The sequence below is a fragment of the Phocoena sinus genome, chromosome 10, assembly GCF_008692025.1.
Source record: "Phocoena sinus isolate mPhoSin1 chromosome 10, mPhoSin1.pri, whole genome shotgun sequence".
Taxonomy (NCBI): domain Eukaryota; kingdom Metazoa; phylum Chordata; class Mammalia; order Artiodactyla; family Phocoenidae; genus Phocoena; species Phocoena sinus.
In genome coordinates, this window is record NC_045772.1 from 94,956,741 (window position 1) to 94,969,826 (window position 13,086).

Here is a 13,086-nt window from a genome sequence, read left to right on the forward strand (position 1 = left end):
TCTGACTCCTTCTAGGGGTGATCCCTTCCTGTTCCTTCAAACTTTGAAAATAACCTGGTCGTCTGTATTTACAAAGTACTAAAGTGCCCTTAACAGTAAGAATGAAAGTAAAAAAAAAAAAAAAAAATATATATATATATATATATATATATATATATAGTCCTATAACACAACAGGGGAAACAGGCTGACATCTTCACATCTTACAGCTTTTGGGATGAGGACTCAATGTTTTCTGTTTGGGCCGTTTGAAGCATGAGAAAAACAAGCTCTGTAGCCCTGAAGCATCCACAGGAGAGTACGCCACGGGCTGGAGCTGACCAAACTGCAGGCCCCGCACTCTAACATCCAGGTAAACAAAGGGGCAGGTGAAGAGTAGGGGGATAGGAAGGAACTAGTTACTCGGGCTGCAGTAAAGTGACCAACTGGACTCAGAGCCATTCAAGGACAAAGTGGACCTGTCTCTGAAAATAACTGGTGGTTTCATGCAGCAAAAACAAAACGAGGATGAATGCTTGGAACTTGGTCAAATTTGTCAGAGTAAAATATATATCCCAAAGAAAACACAGCTAGAAACAGTTGATTCCAAGTTTTGTATCGAGTAAAAGAAAAGTGGATGGAATCAGTTTATCAACTAGTTTATTTTTCAGAAATGACTTGTTATCGCAGTTGACTTGGGGCTGTATCCACGGGCAAGTGTACACGTGCCGTCCCAGCCCACATACAGAATCTCAAAATCATACCACACCTATCATACTGGGTGGTTACCGACAGATGCGATGTATTGATAGAACTGCGTGCTTAATACACGCAACAGGGTCACAGCAACTTGCAATAACTGACAATATTGTGTCCAAAGGGTGAATGCACCAAGGCAGAGCCTGGGCACCAGCCAGCTCTGGAGAGGGCTGTTCACACCACCACGGCAGGGCACCGCCTGGAGTTGTGCAAGGCAGTGCCCCTGTCTGCCTAATCACCACTATTCACGATTTAACCATTTGTTTTGTTCTTCTGCAATCTTAACTTCTGATTTCACAATATGGTCTGTGAACTTTTTTTTTTTTAAAGTACACAATGCTTTAAAGGAAGAAAGCAACTCTGCACTGGGGAAGAAAACAGAATGAAGAACCACCTGCCATTCGGGAATGGCCTTCTTCTTCTGGTCTCTACCCACACTGCGCTGGGGCAGGCTGCACTGGGATGGATGGTGGGACTAAGCTTCCCTTTTTACACTAAGTATAAAGAGCGCGACCATACAACATTTTGTCCACTGGGGGACTTGTGACAGTGCAATAAGGAACCATTAATAAACCAATCAGGACAGTAAGCACCCATCTAGACTGTCCTTGGCAAACCCAGATGTATACTTGTCCTACAGCTATATCTGCAATCTTTCTACCAAAATATATAGTAGAAGTTAAGGACTCACTCAACTCTTCCGCTGACGTCATCCTGGCCTCCAAGGGAAGAATGGGCTTATGCGACCGACCCATCATTCAAGACTGGTCCCGGGAATATGCATCAGGGTGTCAGTCAATCTTACGTGCGACCCAGTTAACGAAAGGACATTTCCTAACCTGCTTTTAGTTCAAGATGACTCACAATGGACTGAGGGTGCTAAGAAGCTTTAAAGCTTGACCAGCAGGGAACAGGGAAATGATGCTGAGATACTGATGTGCAGGAAAGAGCATCATATCCAACTGAGAACAATGAAATATCCAGCCTGCCTTTGTCTCCGAGCTTAGCTGTTGAAACTTTATGCAGGTACCTAGGTCAGAGGGCTGGTCTAATATGGTTTGTAATGTCCCATCCAAGGATAAACTTTTTCTACCAGGAAAATCTAGAGATAAGTAGGACCAAACTAAGCAAAGGCCTGCTGGGGGAGGCACGGCCTCTAAATTCAAGGCCCTTCTCTGGTTTAGCAATGGCCTACAGTCTCCCGCGCCACTGCTTCAATGCGTATGGAGGACGGGGGATCTGCCATGTGTTTTTCTTTTAAACGTTCATCCAATCTCATTCCTAGTAGTGTGGGCAAGTCTTTAGTTTCAAGTTCATTATCTTAATTCCAGTAATAGCTTCCATTTGGCTTTATCAGAAACACCCCAATACCTGCCAGTAGTGACAGGTGTCCATTCCATTCCATGCCTTGACGTCAACATGAAAATTCCTTAGAATTTTCTGTATTTCCTGCATGTGGTCTTTGCTGGGCTTGGGCTTCTTCTACCCTTCCTCTCAGTCCTAACTTAACTCTCAGTCAGTACACTGGGCATGATTTGGGCTTGGTGGTGGGTAGAATCCTGTCATGGACCCCTTATGACCATCTACGTCTTTTCTGCTGACTCTTGCATTTCCATAAAACTCTACAGAGGTAGACAGCACTTGGGGATATAGCCCTGCAAGAGATTAAAGATTAGAAATGCGTAGAAGTTCTTTTAGAAAGGAATTTGTACTAATCTGTTTTTCATTGTCTCTAAACTGGCACCCCACCGCCTACCTACATATCGCTTCCTGAATGAAGACTCTCCTAAGCTCGGAAGGCATCAAGCTTGTTCTGACCCCAGGAGCCTTAAGGAGGTGCCATTTGTTGCCTTGGGAGATGGTGGCCTCTTATTGACCAAGATGTGAAAAGAACAGGTTGGGTTAGGACTTACAGCAAAACCAGGTACCAGAGCAACGCCTCTCCAACCTCAGCGTGCAGCAGTCACGAGGAGCCGGTTAAAAATGCAGCTGCCTACGCTGAGGGGCTGAGTCAGCCAAATCTGCGCAAGGCCTAGACATCTGCATCTTAACAAGCACCGCCCCCATCCACCCCCAATCTTCTAACGCAGGCAGTCTTCCACCTTCAGCTCTGAGGAACACGTAAAGCGGTGACAAGGCATTCATCTGCGGAGGAGAAAATCACCCACGTTGCACCGACACCCTGGGCACGCTGCCCCGCCTCCATTCACCTTTGGACGGTGACTCCTGGGCAGTGACGGGCAGGGTACACGTCTGGCCGCGCGTGGGCACCCAGCCGACAGCCACCCCAACTCAAAGTTTTCTGCTTGGAGTCCACACGCCGTCTATTCTAAGACCTACTAAACAGAAGCAACATTTCTGAACTCACGGCAGGTTTTTAAGGTATGCAATTCTTTTATTTCCTCGGCCTGACAGCAGAAACTTCATGATACAAGAGCCTGCAGCTGACAGAACTGACACACGGATTTCCACCACGGGAAGGACCCTTTTCATTAGCGGAGATGAACTGAAGTGTCATGTCTGAGATGAACTGAAATGTCCCATCTGAGTGCAATTCCCGCTTCCCACTCCCACCCACATCATAACCCCTAAAGTGAAAACGATCAGAATCAGATAGAATCCCCAGGAACTACTAAAAGTCACCCTCTCAAATGTTTCTATCTAGCAGCTGCGGTAAGTGAAAACCCAAGGAGGGAAGCAGCTGGCCCTCACTGGGCATTTCCGTGCGTGTGAGAGTGAAGGGCAGCAGCCCGGGAGCAAGAATTCTGCATGAGCGGGGGCTGTGGACAATCCATCTTACCTCATACCCGCCCCTTCCATACGTAACTCATCTTTGTCCCCATTCATGGAGTGAAGTTTGGGAAAGGCCAGGCGAGTGGTTTTAGCCTATCACTGGAAATGGCTGAGGCTCATTCAAGTCCAAGGTAGGTGTGGGGAAAAGGGGCACCCGAAAGCGAGGCAGGTTAAACAGAGATGCTCAATACTTTGTCAGTTCCAGTTTAATGCTATCAAGACTCTCTTGGCAATCCTGACATCCCTCACGCCTGGCCTCTATTTTCCAGCAGAAGGAGAGCTCCATCTAAGTGTCTGGGTCTGACGTCTACTGCCACCACTGGGGTGGGTACTGTGATGCTTGTGAGATGACAATGGGATGCGGGAGGAGATGTGGAGATAGGAGAGGTCAGGGGTCACAATGCTTCAATTACAGTGGGTCTCTTTTGGTCCCCAGGAATGGTCCACTACCAGTGATCCTAGAACATCCCCATCCCCTTTCCCTACATGTCTTGTGCAAATGTCAAATAGAGAATCTCTGCCCAAAGAGAAGGAGAGCGGAAAGTTACTGGTGGTCCACGATCTCTGGCCCCAACTTGCCCACCCCCCGATTCTTCTATGGAAATCCCACGAGAGTTAATTCGCAGCAGTGTTGTGAGACTAGAGCATCCTCATTTTTCTATGAAGCCAAAAAAACAGCTCTGTCCTGACATGCTTTCTCCCTGGGCCGAGAAAGCAGCAAAAAATATCAATTGAGCATGTGAAAATATGGTGATGGTGTGTGCAGTGTAGTGTTTCCAGATGTCTTCACCTTCTGTCTCCTCCACGGGGGGAGCCCTCCCCCCCCTCTCTCCCCAAGCCCCACACACGCCCCTCCCCCTGCCCCGAGTCCGGGTGCTCCCATCGGCCGGCTTCCGCCACTCACTTCCCGTAGACACTCTCGTCACTGTAGGCCACGTACAGAAAATAGTCTTCCTCGTGGTTGTCCTAGGGGAAGAGGTAAGACGACGGTTTAGAAAACATAATCACATTCATTATCCCTAGGATTCAGAGCCTCACATAACTCTGTAAGGTAGGCAGAGGAGGTATCATTAGTCCCCATTGAAGAGAGGATCGAAGAAGCAGCAGAAGTGGCTGGGATTCAACTTTGAACTCTGAGTTCACAAAAACCTTCGTGGAGAACACCATACACACCAGGGATACAAACATGACCCCGAAAAGGCTCACTCTGGCAAGGGGAACATAGATCCAATGTAACTATATATACTGGAATAAAAACTAATAGAGAATGTATATGCTGTGGAATAAAACTGAGAGGTTATTAGAAAAGTTTGTGCAAGTCACTAATGGGACACAAAAAGAAGGCGGTATTGTGCGAAACCCTTTAAGGAATAATAATGCAGTAACAATCTTAGGTGATATAGCACGATAAAGTCCTTTATTATAGTTTTCTCATCAGATTCTGACAGTTTACCAATTAAACCAAATAAAAACACTCAAGTTATTCCCTCCAACTGAGTTTATCTGTGAAGACAAATGAATCCACTTAAAGACTGCCTTAATTTTAAATTTCATTTTATCTGGAATTTTTGCAGTCAGAAACCACTTCCTCCTGTTTCAATAAAGACGATCCAATGTTAAAACACTATAGCAGGGCAAAACTAAAAAGAGAATTCAGAGGGATTGAATCTAGTGGGCTGCTCACTCCGTAAGGGACAACTGGCATCTGATCTCCCAGAGCCTGACACGGCCTCGTGAAAGGAACCTGATGAACAACGCCTCCTGCCCCACTTCCCAGGTATGTTGGTAACACACCTGGGATGTTGATAACACACCTGGGATGTTGATAACACACCTGGGACAAAAGCTAGAGAAGGCCAGACTGCACAGTATTGTCACCAGGACCATTACCTCATACAGCTGGCCCATGGTCGCGCTAGTGGGAGGGATGGTGTTGTTGACAAAGAAGAATAAGGCGTCTTCGGGTCTCAGGTGGATCCTCTTCCGGATTAAGAAGTAGAACTGGCCAACTAGATGAAGGAAGGTTTTAGAAAAGGAAGGAAAGGAGGAAGAAAATGAGAGGTTAGCAGAACGGTAAGATCCAGAAAAAAAATCCTACTGCACCTGTTTCCAAAAGTACCAGACTTACGTATCACCTGAGCAGAGCCCAATACCGTGCTACAGCGTTAGGAATAAAAAGTGACTCTCAAAGAAGCCTGCATATTTCTTGACATACCATCGAGGAGTTTAATTCCTCAATCCTTCCCCACTTTACTCTACTTCAGACCTAATGTTAGCATGTCCACTCAAGGCCTGAGGACACCTGTGAGGGAATACAATGTGTCTCCAGACTGAAACACTCCCATCATTGTCTAAATCTGACTTGAAACACACTTCCAGGGAATTCCCCGGCAGTCCAGTGGTTAGGACTCTGGCCCTTTCACTGCCAGGGCCCGGGTTTGATCCCTCGTCGGGGAAATAAGATCCTGCAAGCCACGTGGTGCAGCCAAAAAGAAGAAGAAAAAAAGAAAGAAACACACTTCCCACTCCCACCTAAGAGAAACTTGTGATGGGAAGCGGTCTGATAGACTGCAGTAATCTCACAATTAGTCATCCCAGTGTTGGGGCAATGAGTGGGGCTCGATGCGTTACCCTTCACTGCGCACACTGAAAGATTTCTAGAAGGCTGATATGCAAATCTAATAACTCTGGAGCAAACACATCTACAAAATCTTTCCAAGTGTCTCCTGGATGCACTGGTTACTCCATTAAGAATCAACGTGAAGAATGAATGCATCCTATCCAAACAGTATCTACAAGAGGTATTAACAAAAAACTGTAGCTTGAGACAAGGTATTCAGCTGAGAATCTCTAAAATGTGATTCTCCCAATAAACTAGTCTGGTTTTCCTTTTGGAGTAAATTGGTATCACAATAACAAAGCTGAATTTTAAGCGGTTTAAATAATGGACGTCGGATCTTTTCTTTCAAGCTTTCGTACTTTGCTGCATCTAAATCAAAGCACTATCATGGGAAATGCTTAAGGAAATTGGTGATGGGAAAGAACTATGACATCACCGTTTTTGAATCACCTAACTCTCAGGAGAATCCCACTCACTCTCTTCAATTCTACTTCCTCTCAATCCCACAGTCGCACGCACACAGGAAGGACTGGGAATGCTTTCCCATGGGAGGATGTTGTCAGGGGAGGGAAGGAGCATTACCAGTGAGGTCAGAGGGCACTAGGTACTTCCTCTTGTCCAGATCAGGCACCCTGGCCTTGGGAGCCTTCTCCACGATCACCTGGGAGGAGAAGTAGAGAGTGGGGATAAAAACTGCAGAATCCAACCTAGTATTTTCCCCTCTACATCCTACAGTTGCCCTATCTGAAGTGAGTTTGTCTAGGGCCGATACAGCTTTTCCATTTCTTATTCCCCCTTCCCCCTTACAAAATGTATGGGGAAATGGACTTTCGTAATAAGGTTATGGTTTTATTACTGCAATAACAAGAGGATGAGGAGGGCATGTTATGAAAAGTAAAGATTTTAAAACCTTGATTTTAATTACGAATTACCTGTAAGGTATACTATAGAATATATACTTTCTGGTATTTAGTTAAAGCACCAAGAAGATTGTCTGAATTTTCTCAGATGGTCCTGAGTACCTATTAGTTTTATTCTTTCATATAAATGCTATTTATTAAAGGTACAGATAATGTGGTTCAAATTTTATACTTTGTCAAAATTTCTGAGAACTGAAAAAAATATATTCAAGACACTATTAGCTGTAAGTATTAAAACAGTTCTTATATTCTTTATGATGTCAGTACAATAACTAACCCATTAGTCAATACTGATTATCTGTTAGGATTTTAAGAGATTTTTCAATGTCTGCATTAAATATTTCTATAATATTTCAAGTTTTAGAAAGATCATATATGGCTGTAACGAAAAGAAAAAAAGATATGTAAAATCTAAAGACTCTTTATACATGAAGATTTATAAAATAGAAAATATCTTATAAATAAATTTTTAGTATTAATTTAAATATACTTAAATGTAAATATTATATAAATACATTTACTATTTATATGTTTTATATAATAATTTCATTTAAAAATATTTAAAATCTATTGTAAAACCATCAGCTTTAGATTTTTAGTTTAGAAAATATAATCACTGTAGGCAGAAGATATGGGAAGTACAGAAAATTTAAAGAAATAGAAATATACACTGGACAAGTATCCCTAGTAGCTTGTGACCTTCAACAGGTCACTTAACCTCTCTGAGCTTCAGCATTCCAACAAATAAATGGAAGACGATAACTTTCAAACACATCTTTTACAGAGGCATGGAACTGATACAATGAACTTGAATAATCCATAACATTTTAAGTGAAAAGGCTTTGTAAATTATAAAGATCTAAACATAAGGATTGATTTGGAGAAATCTGAAGCTTTTAAATTTAAGGGGAGAGAATAACAAGTGAAAAACCTACTTATTTTTGCACAGAAAAAGAATCCTGCACCTGGAAGACCAGAAGGACGTGATCACACTTAACAATAAAAATAAATCCAGTTGCAAAAATTAATGAGTCACAGGTACAAAATGTCTAGTGTGAGGAATATAATAATAACTAAGTAATATGGTGACACACCATAACTAACTAGACTTATCACGGTGATCATTTTGAAATGTATAGAAAAAAATCACTACGTTGTGTAACAGGAATTAACACAGTGTTGTAGGTCAATTACACTTTGAGAGTAAATCCTAAGAGTTCTCATCACAAAAAACAAAATTTTTTTCTACTTCTTTAATTTTTTATCTGTGTATGAGATTATGGATATTCACTCAACTTACTGTGATCATCATTCCATGAGGTATGTAAGTCAAATCATTATGCTGTACACTTTAAACTTATACAGTGCTATATGTCAATTATATCTCCATAAAACCGGAAGAAAAAATAAATAAAAATCAAAACTGCAGCACTGATATGTGAGTCAGAAATTAAAAGAAAAAGCAGGAAGAGCACAGGAAGAGACCAGTGATGGCGCAACAATGAGGATGGACAGGAGGCCGCAGGCACATAAAATCAAAGGGAAGGAGGCTGCCTTGTGTCACGCGGGAGCTCTGAGACGACGTGGCAGCTCCAGCCTGGATTAATAAGACATGGAAACCACGTGAAGGGAGCAGAAAAAGAGAGCGACAAAGCCAAGTGCAACTGTGACATCGGGAGGAGAGGGTTGGATGTGGAGGAAAAGGAGGGGAGAAGGAATCATTAAAGGCCTTCGCTTACCAGAAAATATTCAAGTTCCCAGGAACCCTTCAGTTACAGTGGGCCCTGGGCCTAGATGCTTTGCCTGTTTGGGTCTCAGTTTTCCTCCTCTGTGAAATGTGACTAATACTCCATAGGGCTGCTCATGAATTTCAAAAAATAGGCAATCTCTTCCTAACAGTTTCCTGCTATGTTGCAGGTTTTCAATACACTGTAGCCAGAAAGGTAACTTCAAAATCTCATGAAACTCTGTCTCAAGGCCCCAAGCATGCCTATTCTTTTGGGTGGCAGCTACATATGTGCTCAGGCTACACTCAAGTCACGTAAGCAGTCAGGGTACGTGACTGCTTTAATGACACCAATGGTCTAGGGGGAAAGGGCTTTAGAAATCATTTAGTCTAACCCTCTTCTCCGTAAACACAACACTTGAGCACAGCAAGATTCAGGGTTCTGCCCAGAACTTGCACCAAATCTCAGGATTCAGAGGGTAGAGATCCTTTTGCATCACAACTAGAAAGAAGGCCACAGGCTGAGCACCTAAGGAGCAGCTAGGAGGCTGACCACTGGTTAAAACCTAACTGGAGGAATCCTGAGATCTAAGTGAGAGTCACAATGGCTTACAAACCATCACAGAAGTAAAACATTTAACACCAAACAATGAGCAGAACGAAAATAGGGGGGGATTAGCTGAAATATTCTGGGTGAATGCATGTAAATGATTGAAATGGAAAAGACTGTTTTGAGGAAATGTATGAGAATTTTAACTAGATTTAGGAACAGGTACAATTCTGAGTTTGTGACTTATACGGAGCTTCCTGGAACAGAGCCTCATACTCAGCGTTCTGAATAAACGGTAGTCATCTTGCCGACTGGGATGCCGGGTGGCATCCTACTACCGTCTGTGAACTCTCGAAGGCAGCAACAGTTGACTTCTCTATTTCCAGTACCTAACAGTGCGAGGCACACCCTGCACACTTAAATAATTCTGTTGAACAGAACTGCATTAGAGATTGAGAAACAATATGACATGGAGGGCCCAACAGCCAGGGTCGGAATCCCAGCTCTGCCACACAGCAGCCAGGTGAAACCTTTCAGGAAGTTACTTCAGTTCTCTGTGCCTCAGATCCTGCCTCTGTAGAATGGGATTATAACGGTGTGAGGACTAAGTGAATGAAAATAGACAGGGAACTGAGAATGCTCCCAGGTACATGGTAAGTTATCAATCAAAGTTAGCTGTCACTTTCAAATATTACTATAAGAGAGTAGGAATGGGTATCACCAAGATTTGGGGGAAACTTTTAAAGCAGTCATGCAAGGTCCACAGACCAAACAAGCAATTTGTCACGAATCCGTCAGTGGGTAATAGGGCTAGCTCTCCTTTTTAGCTGAAAACCCTTTTGTATGTAATTTCTGGGGAATGGAACAGCCCTAATATCTCCTCTACCCTTATAGAAAAAGGACTGCAAGGGGTTTATACGGCCCAGGTCGCTTTTGGCAGCTATAAGAACATCAAAGTTAGATGAGGTTTGGAAAGGAATTCAAGAGTACCTCTCACCATCAGATAATGGCAATTCCTTCACCTGCAAATTATCTGTAATATTTATCCGAATGCCCCTGCCCGAAGATAAAGGGTCTTCGGGTCCTTAGGGTCTCTAGTCCCCCATCGCCAAAGCTCAGCGACTGTTCCCTCCACCACACTTTAAAGCCTTCCGCCTTCCCATCCGGCTGCGTAGCACACAGTAGAGAAAAACCAGGCAGGAGGCGGGGGAGGGGGAGAGGGGGAAAGCGCCCGGATGCAGCAAGATACCTTACTATTTCTTCCCTCCTCACTGCCTGCACTAGTTTTACATTACATACGCCAGAGTCCAAAAACCCGAGAGAAAAAAGGTCTCAGTCCTTCCTTATTGTGTCCAGGTACAATGTGTTCAGAATAAATACCGGAGGAAGGCTGGCTACAGCCCCACACGCCCCGGAGCCAAGAATGATGAGGCAACCTGGCTGCTGCGCGGAGAACGTGACCTTGTTTTCTGGGCCAGGCCTGTCTTGGGGCGCCCCCCATCCCCCCACGCCCGCTCCCTAACCCTCAGAGACAAAAATAAAGGATCCACTGGCTTCCGAACATTTCCCTCCCAAACCCAAGGCTATAAGGGCCAAAGTCAACTTGATTAGCGGAGACCCACCTAAGGAGAAAACTGATGGGAGCAAATCCACCGCATCTGTTATTCCCAGAACAATTCCCATGCAGTCTTAAGGGCAGCAAATGGGTAGTCCCAACCTAATCATTCTCGCGCAAAAAGGCCCACATTTGGAGTACATCCCAGCTCACACATCCTCTGAATACTGCTGAGTCACTCAAACGTAGGCTCCGCTCTAAAACTGCGGTCAGCTCCAAAGATGGGGACGGGCCCTGGGGATACGGGTTTTAAAGGGTCCACAGTGCGAACGTTCCTTCCACTGGCTCTCTCCGTAGTGAAGGGCGTCCAGGTTAAGTACTTTTAGGGACCACCTTTCTGTGCCTCTGGCAGCCATCACGACTCCGCCGCCCCCCACCTCATTCCCTCCTCCCCCTACCCCTCCACACTCACAGGGACCCGGTCCGGATATTTCTTCCGGATCTTTTCTCCTTCCTTTTTCCGATACTCAAAGGGATGGTCCTCCTTATACTGGAACTTCATGATGGACCGCAGGGTTTCTAAGATCCCCGGACGGGGCCTGTCTCCCTCGCGGACGAAGGCGTCTCTCCCGTCTTGATTCCCTCGGAACAAATTGCAATGCGTCTCAGACCCGCTTCAGAAAGGCCAGTCCCCGTCGCACTGCGGCTCCGCAGAGCTTTCAGATGGGGTCTCGGGGGCCCCCGGTCCAGAGGCACGGGAGGGCCAGGCAAAGAATTCCCGGAGACTTTTCCCGAGACTCTGGAGCACAAAAACAACACGGCGGCGCGTTGGTCCTGTGACGTCACGACGCCCCGCCCCCGGCCCGCCCCCCCGCGACCTGTGGTCCGCGGGATGGGGGTGGGCAGGAGCTCTGTCCATTTCGGTGTTTTCTCCTTCCATCTAAACTTTCCCTGCATAGAGTTCACTGGAACCACGAGCAATTTTCACCTCTTATTTTATGGTGACTGTGACATTAAAGGTGTTTTTCAAACAAAAAAAATGTTCTAATAATGTCTTCTTCCCTCTTCTTCGCAGTTTCTTGGTTGGGCCCCAAAACAAATACAGATGGCGAAAATCCAGCTTTTTTCAGCCTGTTGGGATCTGGAGTCTGGGAACAGATGGGATGGGGGTCCTGGCATTCCTTTGGCCCGTGCAGAGGGGCCCCGTGCTTGCCTTTCGCCCTTCGCTCGTTGGATTGCACTCGCCCGGCGCCTTCGGTGCTAGGCTGGCTGCCTCCGACCGTGACCCCTCCTTCACCACGTTGGCGTCATGTTGTTTAGGTCCCGGCCGCAGGCTGCTCCTAGAGCAGCAGCACAAACAGAGCATGACTAAGGGGTTTGAAGACACGTATAAGGTGAAGGGCAAGAGGTGTAATCAAGGTCCAGAGAAGTGATGTCAGTCCCGACTACTAAGGGCTTCACACACATTCAGATATAGAAATGATTTACTTTCTCTTCTCTTAACCCAGAAGTCGGATCTGTCTTCGGAAAAGAAAATATCAAGAGATTCAGGTGATTAACTCAGTAGTCCTCAAACATTTTTTTTTTCCCCTAAGGCAAAAATTCACCGGAGAAGAGTACTCCTCTCCTAACCTGAATACAAAGTGCCACCGGAAGGGCTGGTGACGGACTGGAGGGGGGACCTGGTGCCAGTGTCGCCTCCCTCCGGCCCTCCCCTTTCCCTGCTAAGAATCCGAGGACAAAAGGCCTTTCCAACCACTACTAACGACAGTGATTCCTGGGACCTGTAGGGGAGGAGCAGCAGAAATTGTAAGATAAAAAAGAGTGAAGAAAAGATGAAGAATGAGGGGCTGCTTTGCCCTAAACAAGGCCCGGAAGTTCTGAAAAATGTATCAGACAGCAGCGGCCCCAGTCACCTGTCTACGTTCAGCAAGGTCTCCTTATCTCTGATTTGAAAAACAAACCCACAAAAGAAAAGAAACTAAGTTTCATTATTGAAACAAGGAAAATGAATTTTATAGCCTTTGATGCTCATTATTTTTCTCTATGGCATTTTTCAATCCTTCTCATGTATGAAAATCCAGGAATTCTTTTATCACATTATATGTTTATAATGTTTAGTCCTTATTCTCAAACTGAACATTTTAGCACATTTGAGCTTTGACCCAAATATAGCTAAATCTCT

The 13,086-nt window shown here is 45.0% G+C and overlaps 1 protein-coding gene across 1 annotated transcript; it reads right to left on the minus strand.

Annotated features, from left to right (window-relative positions):
* Window positions 1-3,108: 3,108 nt before the first annotated feature.
* GABARAPL1 (GABA type A receptor associated protein like 1) lies at window positions 3,109-12,176 on the minus strand. Its single transcript, XM_032645565.1, has 4 exons — window positions 11,374-12,176; window positions 6,733-6,811; window positions 5,421-5,539; window positions 3,109-4,496 (listed from the first exon to the last, which is right to left on the minus strand). The coding sequence occupies exons 1-4, from the start codon at window positions 11,461-11,463 to the stop codon at window positions 4,431-4,433; spliced, it is 354 nt and encodes a 117-aa protein (XP_032501456.1). The 5' UTR covers window positions 11,464-12,176; the 3' UTR covers window positions 3,109-4,430.
* Between the last annotated feature and the right edge of the window lie 910 nt (window positions 12,177-13,086).